A 25,408-nucleotide genomic window follows, 5' to 3' on the forward strand; every position below is an offset into this window, starting at 1 on the left:
TTCATAAATCTGTACTGACTGCTTAATTATATTATAATTTTTCTAGCGATTTGTTACTGTGTCTCTAATAATAGATTCTAGCATTTTGCCCAATATTGATGTTTGGCCAACTGGCCTATAGTTTCCTGCTTTCTCTCTTCCATTTTTAAATAGCGGGGTTATGTTTGCTACCTTCCAGTCCTTGGAAACTATTCTATAATCTAAGGATAATCTAAGAAGGGGCGGCACAGTGGCGCAGTGGTTAGCACTGCAGCCTCATAGCTCCAGGGACCTGGGTTCAATTCTGGGTACTGCCTGTGCAGAGTTTGCAAGTTCTCCCTGTGACCGTGTGGGTTGTTGCTGGGTGCTCTGGTTTCCTCCCACTGCTAAAGACTTGCAGGTGATAGGTAAATTGCCCCTAGTGTAGGTAGGTGGTAGGGAATATGGGATTACTGTAGGGTTAGTATAAATGGGTGGTTCTTGGTCGGCACAGACTCGGTGGGCCGAAGGGCCTGTTTCAGTGCTGTATCTCTAAATGTAAAAAATTAAAAGAATTCTGGAAAATCGGAACCATTGCATCCACTACCTCTGCAATTACCTCAGATTCCAATTAGTCCCATTAATTTCTCCAATACTAGTTCTTTACTTATGCTAATTTCTTAAAATTCCTCATTCTCACGAGACCCTTGGCTCCCCATTATTTCAGGAATATTTTGTGTGTGTTCTACCATGAAGACAGACACAAAGGGCTGCATTTTAAAAGCTAGGTGCAGGCTGTAAAATCTGTGGCCCGCATGCACGGGGCCCACGTCACGGAGTCGCCGCGATTCCAAATGCGGTGGCGAGCTGTCCCCGGCAATGCGCAGGCATCGGTGCCATTTTAAAGGGCTTACAGCCCTCAATGAGCATTCAAATTTATAGGTAGGGTAAAATAAGATTTCCATGACCTTTCCCACCCCTGCAATGGCATTACACAATATTCCTGCCCTTTTGCCCCCCGGAATACTTACCGTGAAAAATTGACCTATCCCTCCGCCAAAGTTCGGAACTTCTGTCCTTTACCCCTCCCATCAACCCCCCGACCAATCCGAAGCATTTTAACCCCGCTCCCCCCTCCCACACAGAGAAAATCACCTCCTGACCCGCCCCTCCAACATAGGTGTCGCACCTCATTTCCCTGAACGGGGATTCGAAGGCGTGGCATTGCCGGCCACCCAAATGAAGATCAGTGCAGCAAATAAGGAGGCGATGGGACCTGCATTAATTCAGGTAGATAAATTAATTTAAATGTGGAAATCGTGGTCCTGTCGCTAAGCAGCGGGGCGGCTGCCATGAGGCCTCACCATCGAAATCCATATGGCGCGTGCCAGCATCGGGGTCAGTGGTGGACCTCATCCATGCTATCTTCATTTCCCTCACCCTGGAGACCATTCCCAGTGTCAGAGAGCCTTTAAAACCTAGCCCAAGGTATTTGTTTAATGTCTTTAATATTTCCTTATTTCCCATTATAATTTCACCTGTCTCTACCTCTAATGGGTCCATGCTTTCTTTCACTAATCTCTTCCTAGTTATATACCTACAGAAACTTTTACAAACTGTTTTTATGTGTCTCGCTGGTCTAGTCATCTTTTCTCTTTCCTTATGAATTTCTTGGTCGTCCTTTGCTGAATTCTAAAATCTTCCCAATTTCCGGGCTTATTAGTCTTTTTGGGAACTTATATGCCTCCTCCTTTGATATAATACTGTCCTTAGCTCCCCTTGTCATTCTACTTTTTCTTTGGTGTTTTTGTGCCTTAAAGGGATGTATATTTGTTGCAAATTATATATTAATTCACCAAATGCTATAGCTTGTCTACCAGCATATATTTTAATCATAGAATGGTTTCAGCACAGAAGGAGGCCATTTGGCCCGTCATGTCCATGCTGGCTCTCTGCAAGAGCAACTCACCGAGTCCTACTCCTCTGTCTTTCCCCCATATTCCTGCAATTTTTTTTCTCTTCAAATAATTATCCATTTCTCTTTTGAAGGCCTCAATTGAATTTGCCTCCACCACACTCTCAGGCAGTGCCTTCCAGATCCTAACCATTCACTGCGTAAAAAAGTTTTTCCACATGTCGCCGTTACATCTTTTGCCAATCACCTTAAATTGATGTCCTCTGGTTCTGAATCCTTCTGTCAATAGGAAGTTTCTTCCTATCTACTCTGTCCAGACCCCTCAATAAAATCTCCTCTTAATCTTCTCTTCTTCAAGGAGAACAGCCCCAGCTTCTCCAACCTATCAACATAACTGAAGCTCCTCATCCTTGGAACTATTTCTGTGAATCTTTTCTGCACCTTCTCTAATGCCTTCACATCCTTCCTAAAGTGTGGTGCTCAGAACTGAACACAATGGGCTGGATTTTCGTTATGGAGGCGGGAAACAGGAGCCAGGTCTAGTTTTGGGTCAGAAGCCCACCTCCAGTGGGAAACTGATTCAGGTTCAGATTTTCAAATGGCTAAGCACTTAATTGTATGGAGATAGGTTTCCTGTCCACTTAGAGCCAATGGAGCTGGAATGCAAGTGAGTCAGATCAAAAGTGGGACCCATGTAGACTCCCATGGCAGCCATCACTGAGGTGCTGGTTGTCCTGAAGGAGAGATCTGCCTTCCACAGAACCAGAGGGAAGCGAGATGTTGCAGGGGAGCTGGACGCCTGGCACTAAGGACAAGGCAGACCCTCACTTCATCGATGCTGATCTGAATCTAACGTTGGAGGCCATGAGGGAGAGGAGGGAGGTCCTCTTCCCAGAGGGTGGCAGGAGGAGGCCACCTTGTTGTGCAGCAGGACTACCTTTCAGCTCAGTGTTGTCCCCCTCTTCATCTTCTTCCTCCTCTCTTATCACCTGCTCCTCCCCCAATGAACTGTCTCCTTCCAGGATCTCACTGCCCTCTTGGTTCACACATCTGTGGAGGGCCATGTTATGGTGAGCACAGCAGACCACCACAATGACCGAGACCCTTGCAGGAAGGTGCTGGATGGCACCACCCAACTGATCCAGGCACCGGAATTTCATCTTCAGACATCCGATGGCCTCCTCAATGGTTGGCCTGCTGAGCAGGTGGCATTGGTTTATCGCCTCTGTGTCCCTGTCTGGGGCTCCCATAGAAGGGTCAGTAGCTATTGCTTTAAGGGATTTCCCTTGTGTCCTTGGGGATGGCGTGTAATCTGAGGCAGCCTGGACTGTCAGAGGATGAAGGAAAGTGAGCACACACATAGTAGAAGCTCTTGTTGTGGTTGCGGACCAGTTGGATGTTGAGGGAGTGGAAGCCCTTCCTGTTGATGGATCTCACTGGCCGGTCACTGGGTGCCTTGATGGCCACATGGGTGCAGCCCTGCACCTGGGGGAATTTAGTGATGGAGGCAAAAGCCAATGACCTCTGTGCCTGCACAGGCCCATCTGTGTCATAGTGGATGTAGCTCCTGCCCTCCTGAATATGGCATCCATGACTTGCCTGATGGTGTGAGTTGCCGACTGCGAGATGCCAACGACGTCCGCAGCTGATCCCTGGAACGACCTGGTTGCATAGAAATACAGGCCGATGGTGAGCTTGATGGCTGCAGGTAAGGGACTGCCATGTGGGCCATGAGGCCTCAGGTCATTGTGGATCAGAGTACACAGGTCCGAGACCATCTGCCTGGATAGGTACAGGCTCCTACGGCACTGGCGCTCTGTCATTTGCAGGTAGCTGACTCTTGGGCAGTAGACCAAATGTCTTGGGTAGCGCCTTCTTCCCCTTACAGCCTCCGCTGTACTCCTCTGGTCTCCTGCTGTCTAGGAGGTTGCATCTGCTGCAGCTCATCCTGGCTGCTCTGGCCAATGTCAGAGTAGCCTATTCCCATCTGAACTCCCTTATCTGGGCTTTGTGTGTTCACCAGACTTTCCTCCACCAACCCCAGCTGCCCCTGTGATGTCAGTGGGCTCACATCCCTCTCCAGATTCCTACCACTCACCACTGAGAAAAGCAAGTCTCACAGCTTCAGCAAAGGCCACTCTGTGGCACTTTTGGAGCAGCTAAGCTTTATTTTGTGCCTCTGCATCACTTTAATCAACCTTTCCCATAGTCCTTCATATTGTTCACATCTCCTTAAATCTGCCGTGGTCAAGACATGGTGTTCTTCCTGTACCCTTCCTTTAAAAAGTACAAAACTGCTGCTGCAAACCTGTTAATGAGCTCCTCAATGAGTTCACAGGCACTTAATTGGAGGCATGTGGGGTTGCCATTCTCTCCCTCCCGGCATCCCTTTAAAAATGACGTCACATTCCAGAAGTGGCAGGAAATTATGCTCACACCTACTCCCGTACCCAGCGGTCTTTAGAAATCCAGCCAAATTCTCCAGTTGAGGCTGAACCAGTGTCTTATACAGGTTTATCATAATTATTTTGCTTTTGTATTCTATGCCCCTATTTATAAAGCCCAGAATACCGTTTGCTTTATTAACTGTTTTTCAACCTGCCTGCTATCGCGGAGGTGTGGTACTGACGAAATTGCTCTGTGGAGAGCCGGCATGGAGTCGATAGGCTGAATGGCTCCCTTCTCTGCAGTAAATAACTCTATGCTACCTTTAATGATTTGTGCACATATACCACCAGGTCCCTCTGCTCCTGTACTCCCTTTAAAATTGTATCCTTTAATTTATATTGCCTCTCCTCATTCTTCCTACTTCACACTTCTCTGCATTAAATTTCATCTGCCACTTGTCCACCCATTCCACCATCCTGTGTCCTGCCTGTTGAAGTTTATCACTATCCTGCGCAGTTCACAATACTTCCAAGTATTGTGTCATCTGCAAATTTTGAAATTGTGCCTTCTATATCTAAGTCTAGGTCATTAATATATATCAGGAAAAACAGGGGCCCTAACACTGACCCCTGGGGAACCTCACTTTATACCTTCCTCCAGTCTGAAAAATAACCGTTCACCAGTACTCTCTTTCCTGTCACTCAGCCAATTAAATATCTGTGTTGCTACTGTCCCTTTTATTCCATGGGCACTAAGTTGCCGACAAGCTGTTTTTGTGGCACCTTATCAAATGGCTTTTGGAAGTCCTTATACACCACATCAGCCGTATTACCCTCATCAACCTTCATTGTTACTTCATCAAAAAGCTCAAGCAAGTTAGTTAAACATGATTTGCCCTTAACAAATCCATGCTGGTTTCCTTAATTAATCCACATTTGTCCAAGTGACTATTTATGTTGTCCCGAATTATTGTTTCTAAAAGCTTTCCCACCACTGAGGTTAAACTGATTGGACTGTAGTTGCTGATTCTTACACCCTTTCTTGAACAAGGGTGTAACATTTTCAATTCTCCTGTCCTCTGGCACCACTCCTGTATTTAAGGAGAATTGGAAGATTATGGCCAGTGCCTTCACAATTTCCTCCTTTGTTACTCTCACTCTCCCTTCCTGACTCACTCTGCTTACTTTTACCCAAATGCAACTCTGCTCCAGAACCTTGGCATTTCCCTTGCTGCCTTTGAATTTTCCCTTCCTTAAGGTTTTCTATGGGTTTTAAAGAGATTTGTTTCGCAGTAGCGAGAGGGAAATGGAGAGGTTTGGAGAAGAAATCCAGGGATAAGTGCAAAGGTGCTATTGTTGAGCTCAGGTTTTGTTACACTTACACTATAGGGCCAATTTTTTGATATGGAATTATCATAGTTATTTAAAGCATATAAAATAAAGACATTTCTATTTTTCTCACAGGAACCATTCTAATTCGCTAACATAAACAGGAGTAGCAGCCAACTCAAACACTATAATTTGTGTCAAATCATATTGTACAATTTATTTTTCAGCACGGTCCCAACGTCCATCTTGGATTTCTACCCCAGCTGAAATGTAGCCATATAATCAACATTTTTACCATAAGAAACATAAACATAGGTTGTTATGAAAACGTGCTAGGTCAAAGGATGATTGTTTTTCATCCACCAGCTGGAAACCTGAATATTAAACTGGTAGAGACAAACCACTCAAACCTTGCAAGCTTCCAGTTCAGGCTGCTGACTGTGCTTAAGTAATAAGCCCGAGGAGGGAGCTAGAAAGAGAACTTTCCGGAAAGAACAGACAGAAACCTCATTCAGCTACACAGTAGAGAACTTTCTGGAAAGAACAGAGAACTCCCTTGAAGGAATTCAGCTGGATTGCTGTCTCCCAGAGAACCACGGAATCATTGTCCACATCTTCAAACCGGAAGCCTCAGGACCACCAAATTCAGCCTGAAGCCAGCTGAGTCACCAACCTCCAGAGATTGTATACCCCTTATATTTCGCTGGATGCTAATTCAACCAATCTACCCTTCCCCACTCTGTAACTTATTTGTGTGTGTGTGTGTGTGAGAAGGCTGGAGCTTTTTAAAAATTATTTTACTTAGTTCGGCTTAAGTACAATAAAGTTAACTCTTTCTTTATTAAACTCAAGCAAACCTCTCTGATTTACTCTTTTGATGACCATGGCACGTAAACAAGTTAAACACTCACTGAACTGGAAAGTATATCCACTTAAAAAGGAAATAAATCTGTTGTGGTCAAACAAGGAGAGGGAAAAGACAGGAGCTCTTCAACCCCTCATAACAAGGTAGTGATAAAATCACCACACTTATCCATAAAATTAATGTCATAGCCCCTGGAATAAGTTTCTCCTTCAGAGGCCTGCCTGTCTCTATGCAGCTTGGGATTTTAGTTCTGCTTCAGACCTGGAGCTGTAAATTTTACTGTATTTGTAATTATTGAGGATTTCCAGCTCTTTGGGCAAGTTCTGTGCATTTGTGAGAGGTGAATCATAGATATTTCAATACCTAGAATATAGCATGCCAATGAATGCCACGTGTCAATCTTGTGGAAGATCCTTGAACATAGCTCCTAATGACAAACTATATGCTTGAGGTGTGCATCATGGGAGTTAGGAATTTCACTCTGATCCTGTTGAACCACAATATCTTTGTGCACTTTGACAACCACTGGCGCAGGGCCATCAGGCAGAAAATTTATGAACAACAGACAGAGACAGGGAATGGCAGGACAAAGCATCAAAAATGAAAATATTTCATTATTTTATACATATAAATCTGTAAATAAAAATTCTAAGTTCAAGGGATAAGTTTTTTTGAGTTGCTGAGAAAACTGATGTTTGCACTAGGGCCTGAAGAGGATGTTTATGAGTTATGTTGATGCGGGGTTTGAAGAATGTGGCTGGAGACCATGGGAAGATCTTCTGTGGTGCAGAGTGACATGAACAACAACTTCAGCATGAACTACAATTCCATTGGGTGAAATAAGGGAGAGAAAAAAATCTTTCAACTGAGATAAAGGATTTTGGAGAGGGAGGAGACAACAAAAACAAATTTTATTAAATATTGAAAATTCAACAGGTAAGAAAAATGTATTACAAATAATTGAGAATTATAGGTATTGTGAAGGGAAGAACAAAGTTACTTTCATCCTTAGCACATTTTGTATATTTGTAAATACATAGCACTGTCTGTACCTTTCTGTTTATACCTTTCAGTATTAAAGGGCTGAATTTAATTAGCACGCCGCACATTGCGGTGGCGCGCTTTGAAGTCGGCGCCCTTCAGGTGCGGAAACGCCGCCACTGAGCCCCCGTGATATTTCGTGCACTGGCTCATTTAAATGGAGGGGCAGCTGTTCCGTCGCTGGCAGCGACATCCAGCGCCACTGCATAGGCGCCGGCTCCATTTTTAAATAGCTTCAAGCCCTTAACAAAAATTTGCATTTTTAAAGTTACATCACTTTGGCTTTTGTTTGAAAAAATAATTAAAAGCTGGAGGCCCTTTCCCAACCCCCATTTTTATTATTGGCCTTTATCAGGAGCATTAACTTTAATCCCACCCTGAACTTTCCCCCAACCTTGTCACATGTGCTCTTCAACTCCTTCTCACCATTCACACAGCCAATAAAAAATGTTTTCCCTGCTCCCCCCACCCCCCTGCCCTGCTAACTTCACTCCTCCCCCTCCCCACCGGTGTATCGCCTCGGAACTCCAAACGGAATTCGTAGGCGCGCGAGTTGCAGCGGGCAGTCGTAATATCGGCGTGGGATGGCCGCTGGGACCATGTAAGTTGATTTGCATTTTTAAAAATTAATTGCAATATTTAAATGAAGGCCCCACCGCACTGCGGCGGGGGTGGGGCGAGGGGGCTGCACCGAGGCCTTGCCGCCACTGGTAAAATGCGACAGGGCCTTCTCAGCGTCGGGTGTCATGGCAGATCGCTCCTGCAAATATTTGACAGGCCCCCCGCCATGACCCCTGACATCGAGGGGCTGGTAAAATTCAGCCCAAAGTGTGGAAGATCTTTGGTTTATTTAAATCTGATATATTGCTTCAGTAAATTTGTTGCATTAGTACTGAACAATCTGCTGTGACATTTGGAGCGCTGTACGGTCAAAATAAGCATTTAAAAGCACACTGCTGGCCCAGTCTACCAGATTGCTAATATAATAGTAAAGAAGTCCTTAAAACATTTTTAGTATCAACAATTTGAAAATGTATATACAGACTCATTATTAAGACAACGCAAAATATCAGAATAGTGTAAAGCGTGGTTTGGCATGCTTGACGTTTTTATGTTTTCTTCCTAGTGTCAGATCACTTCATTCAGTTCCGGCACAGTAGACAATGTGGGCAGCAGTTGCTGTGATGATTTGTTAAATATTGCAAATTTCAGCATTGTAGAGCATCGGAACTTTTTTTCAGTCCTGTGATTAATAGCTTTTGGAGTCAAAATACAATTTTGAAATCCAACAACACAATTATTCTCAATAACTTTATTGTCATTAAAGTAACATATGATACATGCTACAAATAATTTTAAACAAAGATATTTGCTTTTTTGAAAAGAAAGGTGTACTGCTTAATTGTAATATATGTAATTGTAGCTATAAACGACTATTTTATAGACATTACTCTTCACATTAACAAGCATTTTGTTGAGCTGCTTTTGAATCATTGATGCAACCAACTGCACTAATTGTAACTGTGATAACTATAGTAGCCCATTCTGAATTTGGACAATACATTTTAATGCTGCTTGATTACACAGTACTACAAACTCGTTGAAAGCATACTCACTACGGTTGTTTCACACCCACAAATGAAAACGACAACAAACCTATCCCAATACAATAAATAGGTGAAAAATAAATGGAATGTAGCTTATTTTGGGGGGAGAAACACAAGTGAAGTCTACTTAGTTTAGGTACCAACACAATCATTTTAGAACTAGCCGAGACAATACACATTAACAGCTTTCACTCAGATATAAAAGAGCACCAGTGTCTTACAAATATTCTCTTTTAAATTAATTTCAGTACTTGTGTCCTTGCCTTTTTTGAGTTTTCATAAATTACTTAGATTTACAGTCTGCCATACAGAAACAGACCGTTCAGCCCAACTGGTTGACCAGCATTTATGTTCCACCTGACTATCCTCCCACCCATCCTCCCAGCTTCATCTAAACCTATCAGCATATTCTTCTATTCCCTTTTCCTTGATGTGCTCATCTAGCTTCCCCTTAAATACATCCATGCTTACTGCCTCTATAAATAAGACAGAAAATAATTTATGTTTATATTGAAATACATAAAAATAATACAGTTCAAGCTATAAAAAATAATTTAAAGTGTTTATAAAATCTGTAGGTCTAGCTTTCTCGTCAACACAAACCAAATGTATCTTATGGTTAATGTTCAAAAGTAAATGTTGTCTACATTTTAATGACATATTGGCTGGAATTTTACGGTGGATGGATGGGACCCGAACTCCGATGCGAAAGTTGGTGGTGAACCCACTTCCACCAAGCCCAGGGATCTGTCCCATATTTTACGGGTCCCCGGGCTTTAATTGTCCCGAGGCGGGACTTCCACCCACTTGAGGGAGGAGGTCCCGCCTCAGTGAGCTGCCGGCCAATCAGCAGGCTGGCAGCTCTTAGTCTCAGCAGTGCCACTGGGAGCGGTGGCCACTGCTGGGACTGCAGCCTAGCCAACGCCATGGATCGAGGAGGGAAGGTAAGTTGGGCATGCCTCACCAGTGGGATCGGTCCTTCCCTGGTGAGGCTGGAGTGATCGTTTGGGGGGAGGGGCGTGTCTTGGGTCCCGGGGGTGGGTTGGGAGGCAGGGGCGGTCCTCAATCGGGCACCCTTTGCCCGACTGCCATGCCCCCCTCCCCGGGGCATGGAAAGGCCGGCAGCTATCGCTGGGTAAAATACCCGTGGAGGCAGGCGAGGGCCTGTAATCACACGTGCTTGTCATTTCTATTAATTTAAGGAAACATTCACATCAAAATTCAAAGTTGATCTATTTGAGCAGTGTATTGAAAAGTTAGCCACAATGCAATAAAGAGTTCCTAATAATTATACAGTTCAAATAAAGTTCATTGTGATCTTTTGCATAAATCTACCCTACCAGGAAATATTCAACCTTAAGTTGGGGCTTTTATGGTATATTTTAGACCATCAAAAGAAACATGATTTACACTTCCTTCAAAGCTATTTCAAAATATTGTTCATTCCTTACACGCACATTTGTAGAAACCTTTGCTATCAAGCCACTTGAATACCTGTGTTGGAAAAATGAGAAAAATAAGTAAGGTTAAATAATATTTCTTACCTCTAGACTTGACTATTCCAATACTGTCCTTGCCAACCTTCCATCTTCTACGCTCTATAAACTGGGGCTCATCTAAAACTCTGCTGCCTGTATCCTAACTCACACCAAGTCCCGTTCACCCATCATCCCCGTGCTTGCTGATCTACATTGGCTTCCTGTCTGGCAACATCTTAATTTTGAAATTCTCATCCTTGTTTTCAAATTCCTCCATGACTTCTTCCCTCCACATCTCTGTTAGCTCCTCCAGCCCAACAACCCTTTGAGATCTCTGCATTTCTCCAATTCTGGCATCTTGTGCATTCCTGATTTTAATTACTCGATGATGTGCTTGTGCCTTCAGCTGCCTAGCTCCTAAATTCTGAAATTCCCTCCCTAAGCCTTTCTGCTTCTCTACCCCTCTCTCCTCCCTTTAAGAGGCTCCTTAATACCTACCTCTTTGACCAAGCTTTTGACACCTGTTCTAATAATATCTCCTTACATGACTTGGTGTCAAATCTTGTTTAATAACACTCCTTTGAAGTGCCTTGGAAGATTTTACTATAATAATGTTGCTATACAAATGCAAGTTGCTGTTTTTAAAGATATATTTACATCAGTCATTTTTTTATTTGAGCAATTGAGGCTAGCACAATTAGAACAAGAACAATGAGCAGTAAAATTCATTTTATTTAGTCTTTATGGGATGTGAGCATCACTGGGAAGGCCAGCATTTACTGTCCATCTCTAATTGCCCTTGAGAAGGTGGTGGTGAGCCACTTTCTTCAACTGCTGTAGTCCATGTAGTGTAGGTACACCCACAGTGCTTTTAGGGAGGGAGTTCCAGGATTTGCATCCAGTGACAGTGAAGAAACAACAATATAGTTCCAAGTGTAGCTTGTAGGAGAACTTGCAAGTGGCGGCATTCCCATGCACCTGTTGCCCTTGTTCTTCTAGGTGGTAGTGGTCTCGGCTTTGGAAGGTGCTTTTGAAGGAACCTTGGTGAATTGCTGCAGTGCATCTTGTAGATGGTATACATTGCTGCCGCAGTAGGCTATTGATGGAGGCAGTGAATATTTAATGTGGTGAATTGCGTGCCAATTAAGCAGACTGCTTTGTCCTGGATGGTATTGAGCTTCTTGAGTGTTGTACTCATCTAGGAAAGTGGGGAGTATTTCATCACACTCCTGACTTGTGCCTTGTAGATGGTGGACTGGTTGTGGGAGCCAGCAGGTGTGTTACTCGCTGCAGAATTCCCAGCTTCTGATCTGCTCTTGTAGCCACAGAATTCATATGGTTGGTCCAGCTCAGTTTCTGGTCAATGGTAACCACCAAGATGTTGATAGTGGGGAATTCAGTGATGGTAATGCCATTGAATGTCAAGGGGAGATGGTTAGATTCTCTCTTGTTGATGGCCATTGCCTGGCACTTGCATGGCGCGAATGTTACTTGCCACTTATCAGCCCAAGCCTGAATTTTGTCCAGGTCTTGCTGCATGTGGACACGGACTGCTTCATTATCTGAGGAAGGAATGGAACTGAATACTATGCAACCAGTGAACATCCCCACTTCTGACCTTATGACGGAGGAAAGGTCATTGATGAAGCAGCTGAAGATGGTTGCGCCTAGGACATTACCCTGAGGAAATCCTGCAGTGGTATCCTGGGACCGAAATAATTGGCCTCCAACAAGCACAACCATCTTCCTTTGAGCTAGGCATGATTCCAGCCACTGAATGTTTCCCCCCTGATTTCCACTGACTGCAATTTTACTGGAGCTCCTTGATGCCACACTCTGTCAAATGCTATCTTGATGTCAAGGGCAGTCACTCTCACCTCAGCTCTGGAATTCAGTTCTTTTGTTCACATTTGGACAAAGGCTGCAATATGGTCTGGAGCTGAGTGGTCCTGGCGGAATCCAAACTGAGCATCGGTGAGCAGGTTAATGGCGAGCAAATGCTGCTTAATAGCACTGTCAACAGACTGACATCTGTGATGGTGGGGACCTCAGGGGGAGGCCACGATGAATCATCCACCTGGCATTTCTGGCTGAAGGTGGTTGCAAAAGCTTCAGCCTTGTCTTTTGTGCTGACGTGCTGGGCTCTGCCATTACTGAGGATGGGGATATTCGTGGAGCCGCCTCCTCCCGCTAGTTGTTTAATTGCCCATCACCATTCAGAACTAGATGTGGCAGGACTGCAGAGCTTTGACCTGATCTGTTGGATCCCTTAGCTTTGTCTGTAGCATGCAGCTTCCGCTGTTTAGTATGAATGTAAGTCCTGTGTTGTAGCTTCACCAGGTGGGCCCCTCATTTTTAGGTATGCCAGGTGCTGCTCCTGGTATGCATTCCTACATTCCTAATTGAACCAGGTTTGTTCCACTGGCTTGATGATAATGGTGGAGTGAGGGATATGCAGGTCTTTGTCTTCATAAGGACTTTGCAGTGGTCACTCCTACTAATAATGTCATGGACAGATGCATCTGCAAAAGGTAGATTGGTGAGGAGGAGGTCAAGTAGGTTTTTCCCTCTTGTTAGTTCTCTCACCACCTGTTGTAGGTCCAGTCTGGCTGCTAGGTCTTTCAGGACTCGGCCAGCTCGGTCAATAATGTTGTAAACGAGCCTCTCTTGGTGCTGCGCATTGCAATTACTCACTTAGAGTACATCCTGTGCCATTGCTACTCTCAGTGTTTCATCCAAGTGGTGTTCACCATGGAGGAGCAATGATTCATGAGTTGAAGGAGGGTGGTAGCTGGTAATCAGCAGAAGGTTTCCTTGGCCATGTTTGACTTGATGCCATGAGACTTCATGGGGTCCAGAGTCAATGTTAAGGACTCCCAGAGCCACTCCCTCCTGACACCTCTGGTAGGTCTGTCCTGGTAGTGGGACAGGACATACTCAGGGATGGTGTTGGAAGAGTCTGAGGCATTGGCTGAAAGGCTTGACTTTGAATATAAATATGTCAGGTTGTTGCTTGATTAATCTGTGCAAAACAATCCCAATTTTGGCACAAGTTTTATAATCAAAATACAAGCTTGGTGGGGGAGAATACTGCATTAGTTGTTCATATTTTGGAAGCAGTACTGTAAGCTATTTCACATGAAGCCATTTGAGGCAACAGAGCAGTAATAATGGATTAAGAATCTAGTCCAGATATTTGTGAGGATGGTCTGTGATCTGCAAAGTTCTGTTATCCTTGCTGATCCAGTAAAGTTGGGAGGATGTGCCATTGGGTTCTAAAATATGTAGGGCAAGGTGTAGTTCCCTCCTCTCCATTCCTCAGAAGAGTCCATATCTTCAGTTCTGTATTTCAATAGTCTTCCTCATATCTTGCTTGCCATCATCAGCCCAATATAGTATTCATATGCACTTCAGATATTTGCGGCTATATTTTTGTTCCATATATTAGTCAAGTAGACTAAAATCTCATGAATGGTAGTCAATGTGGTGTTTGAATGGTAAAAATGCTTTGGACAGTAAATGAATCATATAAAAATGTCTATATGCCCTATGCTTCCCATCAAACCCCTACAAATTACATCTTATAAGTAGCAAGCAGAATTAAGGGAACTGTACACACTTAATATAAAGCTAAAAATACACAAAAGCATGTAAAAAAAAATTGCAGTATGTGAGTTGATGCTCGTTCATATTTGCCCATTATTGTAGAAAAGTAAAGAAATAAACTTCACAGCTCCAGCATCACATCAAAGCATTGAAACTCCTTTATTATTCTTCAGAGTAATATCTTGGTTTTTCTTTCCAGCATAACCATGTGTGGAGCATAAACACTGGCACAGACTTACCTGTGCTGTATGGCCTGTTTCTGTGCCATGTAATTTCATGTAACCAAATAAGATATCCAGCATTAATTACCTCAAATTACCTTCATGCAATTAAAATATTACAGGAAAATAAAAATAAGAAATGCTATGTAAATTAATCCCTACATGAAAAATTTACCACTTTAATAGCATACTTCACTGGGACAGTACTAGCACATGCCATCAAGTCACCAACAGATGAAAAGCTGCTACCATAAATATATAGGATTAGCACCTCAAGACTTTTTTTTGCATAAGCACTAAACTGCAATTCCACCATTATACATTGTGGGTTCTCTTTTGGTTGGTCACTTTGAACATGAAACCACACTAAACCAACCCTATGGCATTACTCAGAGGGTGTTGGAAGAGTGTGATGGGGAAAGTGTACCCCATTTGAAAGAGTCGGAAATCCGTAAATCAGCTTAAGACTCAATAATTTAAAAGCACCATGTCATTATCAATTGTTCGTATATTCATTTGTAAGAATATATCAGTTGATTTCATTAAAACTGCAGATTAAGAGGACATTTTTGATGCGGGAGATGGTTTAAGTCATCAAAAGATTGATTAGACTGAAAATATGAGTAACAGCTGAAGTGTGTCTTCAAGCATGTCATTTGAATAGTGTATTTGTTTATTTAGAGAGATTAAAAGGATCATTAATACATGTGTCCAAAAGGTCTGAAGTGCAAAGGATTGTTTATACTTGAGCTGCAGAAGAAAAAAGTGACAGAGGATAGTAAAACTGCTGGCCTGAAGCAATTGCAGAAATCTAGGAAGTGGAGCACAAGGAGTTGGAGAAGCACGAAAAGGCTACAGGATGCCACATGCAATACCTACACAAGAAAAGAAAGAATATGCATGCTGCCTGAAGAGGCTGCAAGAATCTAGGAGGCGAATGTCTCTCGTCTGAAGTGACAAGAAACTCTTGGGAATGCCTGCGTTGCAAAATAAGAGAAGAGCAGAGGATACAAAAAGACAGCAGAGGCTATAGAGGGTACCTTATCTCAAGCATCCCCAGGAAGATAGGTTGGAGAATTGGAAATAAATACAGTCAGTTTCTATACAAATTAATTAAAAGGAGAGATAGAAAGAAAGAGAGTGTTATGTGCAATAAAATGGGAGCCGGAAACAGAAGAGTAGATGGTGCTAGAGACATGCAATAGTCCCTTCACTGGTGGGAGACTTGCAACTGGATGAAGATCAAAGCATTTAAAAAAGATAATGTGGCCTGGAGTTTGCACTTGGTTGCATCATTTATTCAGTGCATTTCACCTGAAATCAGAAGCACAAAAGATCACAGAATGTTATACATAAATTACATTTCGTGCAACTTGAGTTTCCATGATTCTTTGTGCTAGTTTTAAAAATATCGTGCTACAATCCGAACCTGCCCAAAAAATTGGCCATGCCACAAGATTGAATCAATCACCAGAGCAAGTTTCCACTAACTGTGCCTGTTTGCAGGCATTTGAGGAGGCGCTAAAAATTAAGCTGGAAATTTCGGGTACAACAGTACAGATAGGCACCTTTTAAGAGATTTTAAATATATTTTTTTAAAATTTACTAAGACACTGATTACTGTCCTCCAATCTAACTAGCAAATGGTTCTGTATATTTTTAAAGTCATTTTCAGTAATTTTAAAATCAGATACTCACAGGTAGTGACTGGGATTCGAAAACATTTTTTTTGTGATTAAACCCATTTTCAGCTGTATTACTCAAACTACACCTAATTACCACTCTTAAATATAACAAGGAATATTAAAGAAAAACAAAATTTAAACATTACCCAATTGCACTGGTGCATGTCAGATTTTGTGTTCGGCACTATGCAAATGAATTTGAGTGGAGAGTCACGAAAAAAGTTCAAAATGGGGGCAATTTGTGTCTATTTTGCTGACTGTGCCCAAAGCTGAATCTCTAACTTTATTTCTAGATTACAGTTAGAGTTACAGGTTAGTGATTAGATTAACGTTGGAAATCTTAATAGAGGACTACCTATTAACATCACGAGGTAAAAATGAAGGTAAAAATAACAACTACCTATAAACAGCTTAAATTTCCGAAGGTATGAATTGCCAAAGGAATGTTTATATGGTCTTTGTCAATGAAACTCATGATTCAGGTACTGATTTTAATATATTATAGATGATATTTATATATTTATATATATAAAATCTGGATGTATATCTGGCCTTCCAAGCCCGTGGCCTCCACCACCTAGAAAGAAAAGGGCAGCAGGTGCATGGGAACACCACCACCTGCAAGTTTCCCTCCAATCACACACCATCCTGATATGGCAATATATCACTGTTCATTCATTGCTGTTGGGTCAAAATCCTGGAACGGCCTCCCTAAAAGCACTGTGGTTGTACCTACAGCATATGGACTGCAGTGGTCCAAGAAGGCAACTCACTACCACCTTCTCAAGGGCAACTAGGGATGGGCAGTAAATACTGGTCTTGCCAGCGATGCCCACATCCCTTGAACTAATACAAAAAAAAGTTATTTTTAAGCTGAGTACAGAAGTTTGGTGAAACAATTTTTTTAAATACTCATTATGTTATATGCCAAAATGAGTCCATAAATCAATTGCAAAAGTGGTTTTGAAACAAAAACATCTGGTAACCTAGTAGCTAAAATTGTTGATTGCTTAATTCCAAACTGGGAGCATATCAGTTTGAGTGGAGTCGTAACTTCAGGTTCCTTGCCACAATTTGAAGAGTTTTATCTAAGACACCAGATGCACATTCAAATGTAGGAAACATGTTCCACTTGGGGATTAACAGAAAGCATCGTCTCTGTTGATAATGCTTAATGTGATTATGGTTACAAACTACTAATGAGCGAAAAAAAAACCTTTGGTGGAATTACATTACACGTGTCAATGGTAAGTATTTAAATAACAGACAGCAGCATTTATTCTCAATAATCCATATAAGTATCTCTTCAATGAGAAGCAAATTATAAATACAACATACTTATCTGCTGACAAACTCTTTCTTTAGGCAGACTTTGAAACTGGGATATCCCTGCGTAGACTTGTAGCCCTGTTAGTTGCAAGGTAGAAAAGCAGAAGAGACAATGCCAATAAGTAGTATACAAGTTGTGACTTCAATTAGCTTTGACTTATAATACCTGAACAGTTAAATGTACTTTATCTAAAATGTTGACTTAGAAACAAATATTAGACCAGTAATAGTCAGCATTAGTAGAAATTATTGTATCTTCTTTTGATGTAATTTGAGCTTGTGAAATAAATGTCATTTAAATACAATTTTTTTTAGTTTTCATTCTGTTAAATCAAAACACAATGTAAATCACCACTTGAAATTTAACTTTATTAGTGTAGGAGCAGATCCAACTAATGCTGTGATATACAATGATTCAAAGTCTGTGCAACATACTGAGTACCAGTTACTTTTACTGTGGTCACTAATAGCAAATTGTGATATTTATAGCATTCTAGGTAACAAAACAGTTGTTAGTACTTTGAGTTTTGTTATGTCCTTGAGGTCTTCAGAACATGGCAATATTTAACAGTAAAACTTTCTGGGACTGGATATTTTTTGTTAACTGCTTTGACAGTTTCTTGAAATGGGTCAATTTATGTAGGGTTACTATCCTTTTTTAAAACTTGTTTCAAATCAAGCAATTAAACACTGTTAGGAAGCTCTAGTCAAGTTTTAGGTCAATTTCATTCGATCAGAACAATGAACTGACTCCAATTCACTGGAGTAGGCAAACATCACACCCCTATAACTGAACCAATGGAGAACAGCTTAGTTAACTCATCACAATCATATGAACACACGCAATATAACTTGTAGGGATCTGTAAGTATTTTTACTAACAATTAGTAATTGCTGTTAGAATCAAATGCTTTTATATAACATACCACATTGCAGATATAGTATTGCATTAAAGGAAACACCTCACAAATTTTACTGGCATATCAGACAGACAACTATCAACATTTCTTAGAATTTCAAGATATTTACATAGACAATAGATCTTCAACAACCTTGCTTGAGACACGTTACAAAATTCACAATTTAGAACGCAAGTATTATACTACTTAATGCACAATGCATTATATATTCACCCGGATTTTGCAGTCAGCAAAAGCTCATTATGCTTACACTAGCCCACGGACTACTCATCTACTAAGAAAAAATATGGAAAGCAAAACTTCAGTGTAAATCAGAGAATAAGATGATGGCGAGACTTTGAACTGCCAGCTACCTGTTTCTCCCTTGAAAGATGGGAAGCTGGCAGTTGGAAAACCTGTTGGGGATCTTGTGCACTCATTTGCCCACCTGAGTCAATTTTGAGGCAGCCCTTTAGAAATATAGAAAATAGGAGCAGGAGTAGGCCATTCGGCCCTTTGAGCCTGCTCCGCCATTCATTATGACCATGGCTGATCATCCAACTCAGTAGCCTGTTCTGGCTTTCGCCCCATACCCTTTGATCCCGTTAGACCCAAGAGCTATATCTAACTCCTTTTTGAAAACATACGTTTTGGCCTCAACTGCTTTCTGTGGTAGCGAATTCCACAGGCTCATCACTCTCTGGGTGAAGAAATTCTCCTCATCTCAGTCCTGAAAGGTTTACCCCGTATCCTTAGACTATGACCCCTGGTTCTGGACTCCCTCACCATTGGGAACATCCTTCCTGCATCTACCCTGTCAAGTCCTGTTAGAATTTTATAGGTTTCTATGAGATCCCCCCTCGTTCTTCTGAACTCCAGCTAATATAATCCTAACTAACTTAATCTCTCCTCATACGTCAGTCCTGCTGTCCCAGGAATCAGTCTGGCAAACCTTTGCTGCATTCCCTCTATAGCAAGAACATCCTTCTTCAGAGAAGGAGACCAAAACTGGACACAATATTCCAGGTGTGGCCTCACCAAGGCCCTGTATAATTGCAGCAAGACATCCCTGCTTCTGTACTCAAATCCTCTCGTTATGAAGGCCAACATGCCATTTGCCTTTTTTACCACCTGTTGCACCTGCATGCTTACCTTCAGCGACTGGTGTACGAGAACAAGCAGGTCTCGTTGCATATTCCCCTCTCTCAGTTCATAGCCGTTCAGATAATAATCTGCCTTCCTGTTTTTGCTACCAAAGTGGATAACCTCACATTTATCCACATTATACTGCATCTGCCATGCATTAGCCCACTCACTCAACTTGTCCAAATCACCCTGAAGCCTCTCTGCATCCTCCTCACAGCTCACCCTCCCACTCAGTTTTGTGTCATCTGCAAATTTGGAGATATTACACTTAGTTCCCTCATCGAAATCATTGATGTATATTGTGAATAGCTGTGGTCCTAGCACCGATCCCCGCGGTACCCCACTAGTCAGTGCCTGCCATTCAGAAAAAAAACCATTTATCCCTACTCTTTGTTTCCTGTCCGCCAAACAATTTTCTATCCATCACAATCCAATCCCATGCACTTTAATTTTACATGCTAATCTCTTGTGTGGGACTTTTGCTGAAAGCCTTCTGAAAGTCCAAATAAACCACATCCACTGGCTCCCCCTCATCAACTCTGCTAGTTACATCCTCGAAGAATTCTGGTAGATTTGTCAAGCATGATTTCGTAAATCCATGCTGACTCTGCCCGATTCTATCACTGTTCTCTAAGTGCTCTGCTATAAAATCTTTGATAATGGACTCTAGAATCTTCCCCACTACTGACATCAGGCTGACCGTTCTATAACTCCCTGCTTTCTCTCTACCTTCCTTTTTAAATAGTGGGGTTACATTAGCTACCCTCCAATCTGTAGGAACTGTTCCAGAGTCTAAATGGGCAGTCATCACACCTGCCCAAAAACAGGGGGAGGACAGAAACTCATTCACTCATCCTATTCTTTCATATCACTTTCATATGCCCACACTGAGATTTGTGGCTATCAGGTAGTGAAAGCAGCGTGACACCTTCTACAGGGGATCTGGAACCTGTCTGAATGGAGGAATAAATCAGATTGAAGAATCCTTATAGAGGTACATAGGGACGGAATTTTACGGCCCCCAAGCGAGCGGGCAGGTGCCAGCGGTGGGGCGTAAAACTGAGTGGGAGGCAGGGCCATTCTCAACCCACTCCCACCCCCACTGCAATTTTACACGGGGCAGTGGCAGTGAGAAAAGGTCTGCCTGCCCCATGCCAATCAAGGCCCTTAAGTGGCCAATTAACTGGCACTTAAGAGCCTCCTCCCGCCACCACAGGTATTTTACCCTCAGCGACCGGACGTCAAAAGCCTCAAGAACCCCGCCTGGTAAAACCAGTCAGCCTTCTTGTGGGACACCCTGTGAGGGCCCCACAGATGGCCACCCCTGAAGCCCCAACCGCCCCAACACACTACACTCCCCACGACCCCTGACCAAACCCCCTAGCCTCGCCGGTGCCCAGCCAATTGTCCCTGGTGAGGCCCTAAAAACTTACCTATCTTCCGGGGTCGTCCTTCACCTTGCTTGCGATGGCTGGATGTAGTTCCAGCAGTGGCCACTGCTCCTGGTGGCGCTGCTGGGACTTAGAGCTGCCGGCCCGCTGATTGGTCAACAGCTCCATTAGGCGGGATTCCTGCTCAAGGAGGTGGAAGTCCCGCCCAAGACCAATTAAAGGCCTAGGAGTGAAAAATCCCGGCCTAGCTCCCCAGGCCCGGCGGAGGTGGGCTCGCCACTAACCTTTCAGCCGGTGGGTGGGCCCTCTCACCCAGCAAAAATTTCTGGCCACAGAGTCTAAACCAGGAGGTGTAAGTTAAAATATTTACTTCAAAGTAAAATCATGTACAGAAAGCAAGCGAGAGAAACATTGGATTGAGAGAGATAAGAGAGAAACAAAAAAAAATAATTTTTAAAATCTCCAACAATAATTAAAATTTGAAGCAATGAGACTCTACACTTGTAAAAGTAAATTTTCAGTGTCAGCAGCAATTAAGATTTATTATGCTGTTAAAAATTCACTTACACTTGAATAGACAAGCCCTAACCTTTTCTGGTGTGTTTTGTGGGTAAGTACTGCAACTTCAAGCCCTTTATGTGTTTGAATGTCAAGTATCTCAGCCAGGTACTGGTGCAGTAAAGCTTGTTCAGGAGCAGATAAATTGGACCACAGCTTCATGATTTCTACATTTAAATTCGTAAGTGCGGATGCTGGAGGTTGCTTCCCAATTTACTCCTCAGTTACGGTGAAAGTTGATAGTCTCACCATTATTCTCACTGCAAAATCCAGACCAATATAATTCATCTTCCATCATGTTGCTCACGGACTAATAAAATGTGTCTTGTAGAATCATAGAATCATTTACGGCATAGAAGGAGGCCTTTCAGCCCATCAAGTCCATGTTGGCTCTCTGCAGAGCAATCCAGTCAGTCCCTCTCCCCCGCTTGATCCCCTCACCCCATCCAATTTCCTTTTGAAATCATTGTCTCTGCTTCCACTACCCTCATGAGCAGCAGGTTCCAGATTAGTACCACTCGTGGCATAAAAAAGTTCTTCCTCACATTCTTCCTACATCTCTTGCCTAGAATCTTAAATCTGTGTCCCCTAGTCTTTGTACCGTCAGTTAATGGTAACAGTTTTTCCTTGTCTAACTTAGCTAAACCCATCATAATCTTGTATACCTCTATCAAATCCCTCCCCAATCTCCTTTGCTCCAGTGAGAACAATCCCAGCTTTTCCAATCTAACCTTGGAACTAAAATTCCCCATCCGTGGAGCAATTCTGGTAAATCTCTTTTGCACCCTCTCAAGGACCGACACATCCTTCCTAAAGTGTGGTAACCAGAACTGGACACAATATTCTAGTTGGGGACTAACCAGAGCTTTATAAAGGTTCAGCATAACTGAGGAGGATGCAGAGACAGAATGGTTAAGGTTATATGTAGCTTTAGTATTTTTCCCCTGAATAATTTAAGTTTTTATGTGTTTACATTATAAATTTAATTCGAAGGGCTACATCCTCAACTACATGGAAGCTAACATGGCTACTGAGGCTAATTGGAAAAAATACTGAGTGGTTTGATGTTTTGTGGTAGTTGGAGCTGTTGACTACAGCTTTGATACTTACAGGTTGCAGATTTCTTCAATTTAATAATTTTTCTAAGTTTTTGATTTGCCACTTTAATAATTTATAATTAATTGGTTTACATCACTGAGAAATTTGAACCAATCATGGATTTTGTCTGCTGGATAGTTTGATGGATCATGCACTAGATGAAAAATACAATTTCTGTTTGGTTCAGTTGGTAGCAATCTGGCCTCTAAGTTGTGGGTAAGCCTCATTCCAGGATTTAAGCATATCATACAGGCCAACAATTCAGTGCAGTACAGAGAGATTGCTGCATTGTCAGAGGTGCCATCCTTTAGATGACATGTTAAACCCAGGCAACAGCTTCTTGTCATATTGGGCAGGATTTTCTCTGCGGGCTTTCAGGACCCTGCCATCAGGCTCAAATTGGGGTCAGAAGCCTGCATTGTGTGGGGAACACTCACCTATGATTTTCCCCAAATTGGCCAAATAATAGCCAGAGGGCGGGCTCACTGTCCAATTAAGGATGGCAGGTGGGCTCTTGAAGCTGGAGAGCCAATAGGAGGGAGCAGCAGGATGCCACAACAGGTAAGTGAGGAAGAGGGCACCCCAAAATGGAGGCGCCCTCTCTCCAACTTTTTAAAACTTGAATGAAAACAGGCCTTTGCAGCCGGGCTACCATTGTGTTGAGGTGGGGAACCCCTCCTCAGGGAGACCTGCGGTTGTAGCTGAACCCAGGCAGGGGTAGGGCCACTAAACCTACCTGGAGCGCTGGCTTCCTGGTCTGCTGCAGGGAGGCTGCTTCCAGGTAACTGCAATGTCCCCTGTTGCCTGCTGGGACCTGGAGACTGACTGGAAAATCCCAGTCTGCCTCTGACAGCGGATGGTGGGAATTGTTGAACCTTAAACATTGTGCAGTTTGGGGGGGTGGGGGGAAGGTCAGATGTAAAAGGTAAATGTTTTGGTGGGGGGGGGGGGGGGGAATGGGCAAATAGTTATTGTAATTGAGGTATTGGGGTGGGAAATAGGAGTTAGAAATGTATTTATTTAATTTTGGGGGTAGGACCTTAAAATTTTAAATTGGGCAGCAGGGCTGGCTGCCCTTTAAAAACGGTGCCAGCACCTGCGCACAAGGAGCTGACACCATTGCCGGGGTTGGACAGCCCTCCCCCTCCATGAGATTGGGGGCAGCAGGCCACCCTGGCTATTTAAATGAGCTGCCACGCTTGAGATTGTGGCGGCTCTTATGCGGGTTGTCATTTTTTGTCTCGGTGGTAGGCTCTTAAAATTCAGCCCATTGTCTCAGGTGGATATTAAAGACCCCATGCCAGTTTCTTAAAAGAGCAAGGAGGTCTGGCCAGCTTTCCTTCTTCAACAACTAAAGACAGATCAAATGGTGATTTGTCTCACTGTGGTTTGTCTCATTAGAGCATAGAATAATTGTGACTTTAAAGTAATTAATTGTGTGAAGTGCTAAAGGACATTTCTGAGAGACATGCCGAAATGTTTTCCAATGTAAATTGGTCTTGATAAGTCAGATAACATGACATTATGTCATATAATGTACAATGCATAAGTCTTCTGGGCTTAGTCTGATCTGGTTCTTTAAGAGCACAAACTCATTGTTGTTAAATCTTAAACTCAATTAAATTAATTAAAGTTACTAAAGTTATGAGGAAAGATTTGAGGTACAACAGCAGGCGCCACCCTGGTGGGGAAGGGAGGAACTTATGATTTTTAGTGCAGTGAGGGTGGAACGGGCTTTAATGCAAATTACTAGTGTAGGGGAGGGTGGGATGGGGATACCTCTGCACTTTGATCGGTTCGGGGGGAGAGAAGGTCAAGTGTTGAAGATAAGTATTTTGATGGGGAGAGGGAAAATGTTGAATTTAATTGTTATGGGGGAGGGAGGGGGCGATAGCTTTATTGGTGATACTTTGGTGGGGTAGCCCTTTAAAAATTTAAATTACCTGGCAGGGCTAGCTGCCCTTTAAAAATGGTGCCAGCGCCTTCGAACAGGCAGCTGGTGCCTTTGCTCAGAAAGCCCACCCCCTCCATGTGATTGGGTGGGGTTGGGGGGGTCGGCCTGACTGGCTCATTATCCTGAGTCCCTGCAGCAGCATGGTAGTGCACGTGTGTGGGCAGCCATTTTTTCACTTGCTGCCAGAAGCGGCAGCGGGAGAAGAAAATCCAGCCCTACATGTGTGGAGAGGATAGATAAGGACAGAATGTATGATTTTATTATGGTGAAACAGCCCACTAATATTCACTAATGTAATTCACGGCATCAGTTTTGACTCAATGGTAGCACTTTCATCTCAGTCAGAAATAGTGAGTTCAAACCTCATTCCAGGACATGCGTGTATAAATCCAGGGGGAAATTTCAACGATGCACCACACCCTTAGTTCTGCACTGGAGGTGTTGTCTTTTAGTTGAAGCGTTAAACTGAGGCCTCTTTTATCGTCTAAGGTGAATGTAAAAGATCCCATGACACTATTTAAACATAGCAGGGGAGCTCTTTCAGTGTCCTGGCCAATATTTATCCTTCAGCCAATATCATTTGTCTCTTGCTTTTTGTGGGATCTAGCTATGCTCAAATAAACTGCAACATTTCCCTAAATTACAACAGTGCTTATACTTCAAAAATATTTCATTGGTTCTGAAGCACTTTGGGATGTCCTGTGGTCCTGAAAGGTGTCATATAAATGTAAATTCTTCCTTTAACTCAAAGAATTGCTTGGGTGAAGTACTATAGGGCTCCACATCCGATGAAACTGTATTCAAGCATCAGTTATCAACTTCAGCAGATGAAAAAGACTGGAAAAAAGTGGAATCATCATTTTGAAAGTAATTTGGAGATATTTCACTGGTTTACTTAGGTGAGTGTCAGTATTTTCCATCTAACATACCACTACTCTCCT

At 42.8% G+C, this 25,408-nt stretch overlaps 1 protein-coding gene across 1 annotated transcript in view; it reads right to left on the bottom strand.

Moving 5' to 3' along the window:
- Positions 1-8,061: 8,061 nt before the first annotated feature.
- The window catches only part of micu3a (mitochondrial calcium uptake family, member 3a), a 326,674-nt gene continuing 309,327 nt past the window's right edge, over positions 8,062-25,408 (bottom strand). The window contains exons 13-14 of the mRNA XM_068034806.1: positions 17,431-17,499; positions 8,062-10,596 (exon numbers count right to left, since the gene is read on the bottom strand). Of these exons, the coding sequence (XP_067890907.1) occupies positions 17,431-17,499 (69 nt within the window). The 3' untranslated portion in view covers positions 8,062-10,596. The remainder of the gene's footprint in view (positions 10,597-17,430; positions 17,500-25,408) is intronic.

Source organism: Heterodontus francisci, chromosome 1 (assembly GCF_036365525.1).
Source record: "Heterodontus francisci isolate sHetFra1 chromosome 1, sHetFra1.hap1, whole genome shotgun sequence".
NCBI classification, from domain to species: domain Eukaryota; kingdom Metazoa; phylum Chordata; class Chondrichthyes; order Heterodontiformes; family Heterodontidae; genus Heterodontus; species Heterodontus francisci.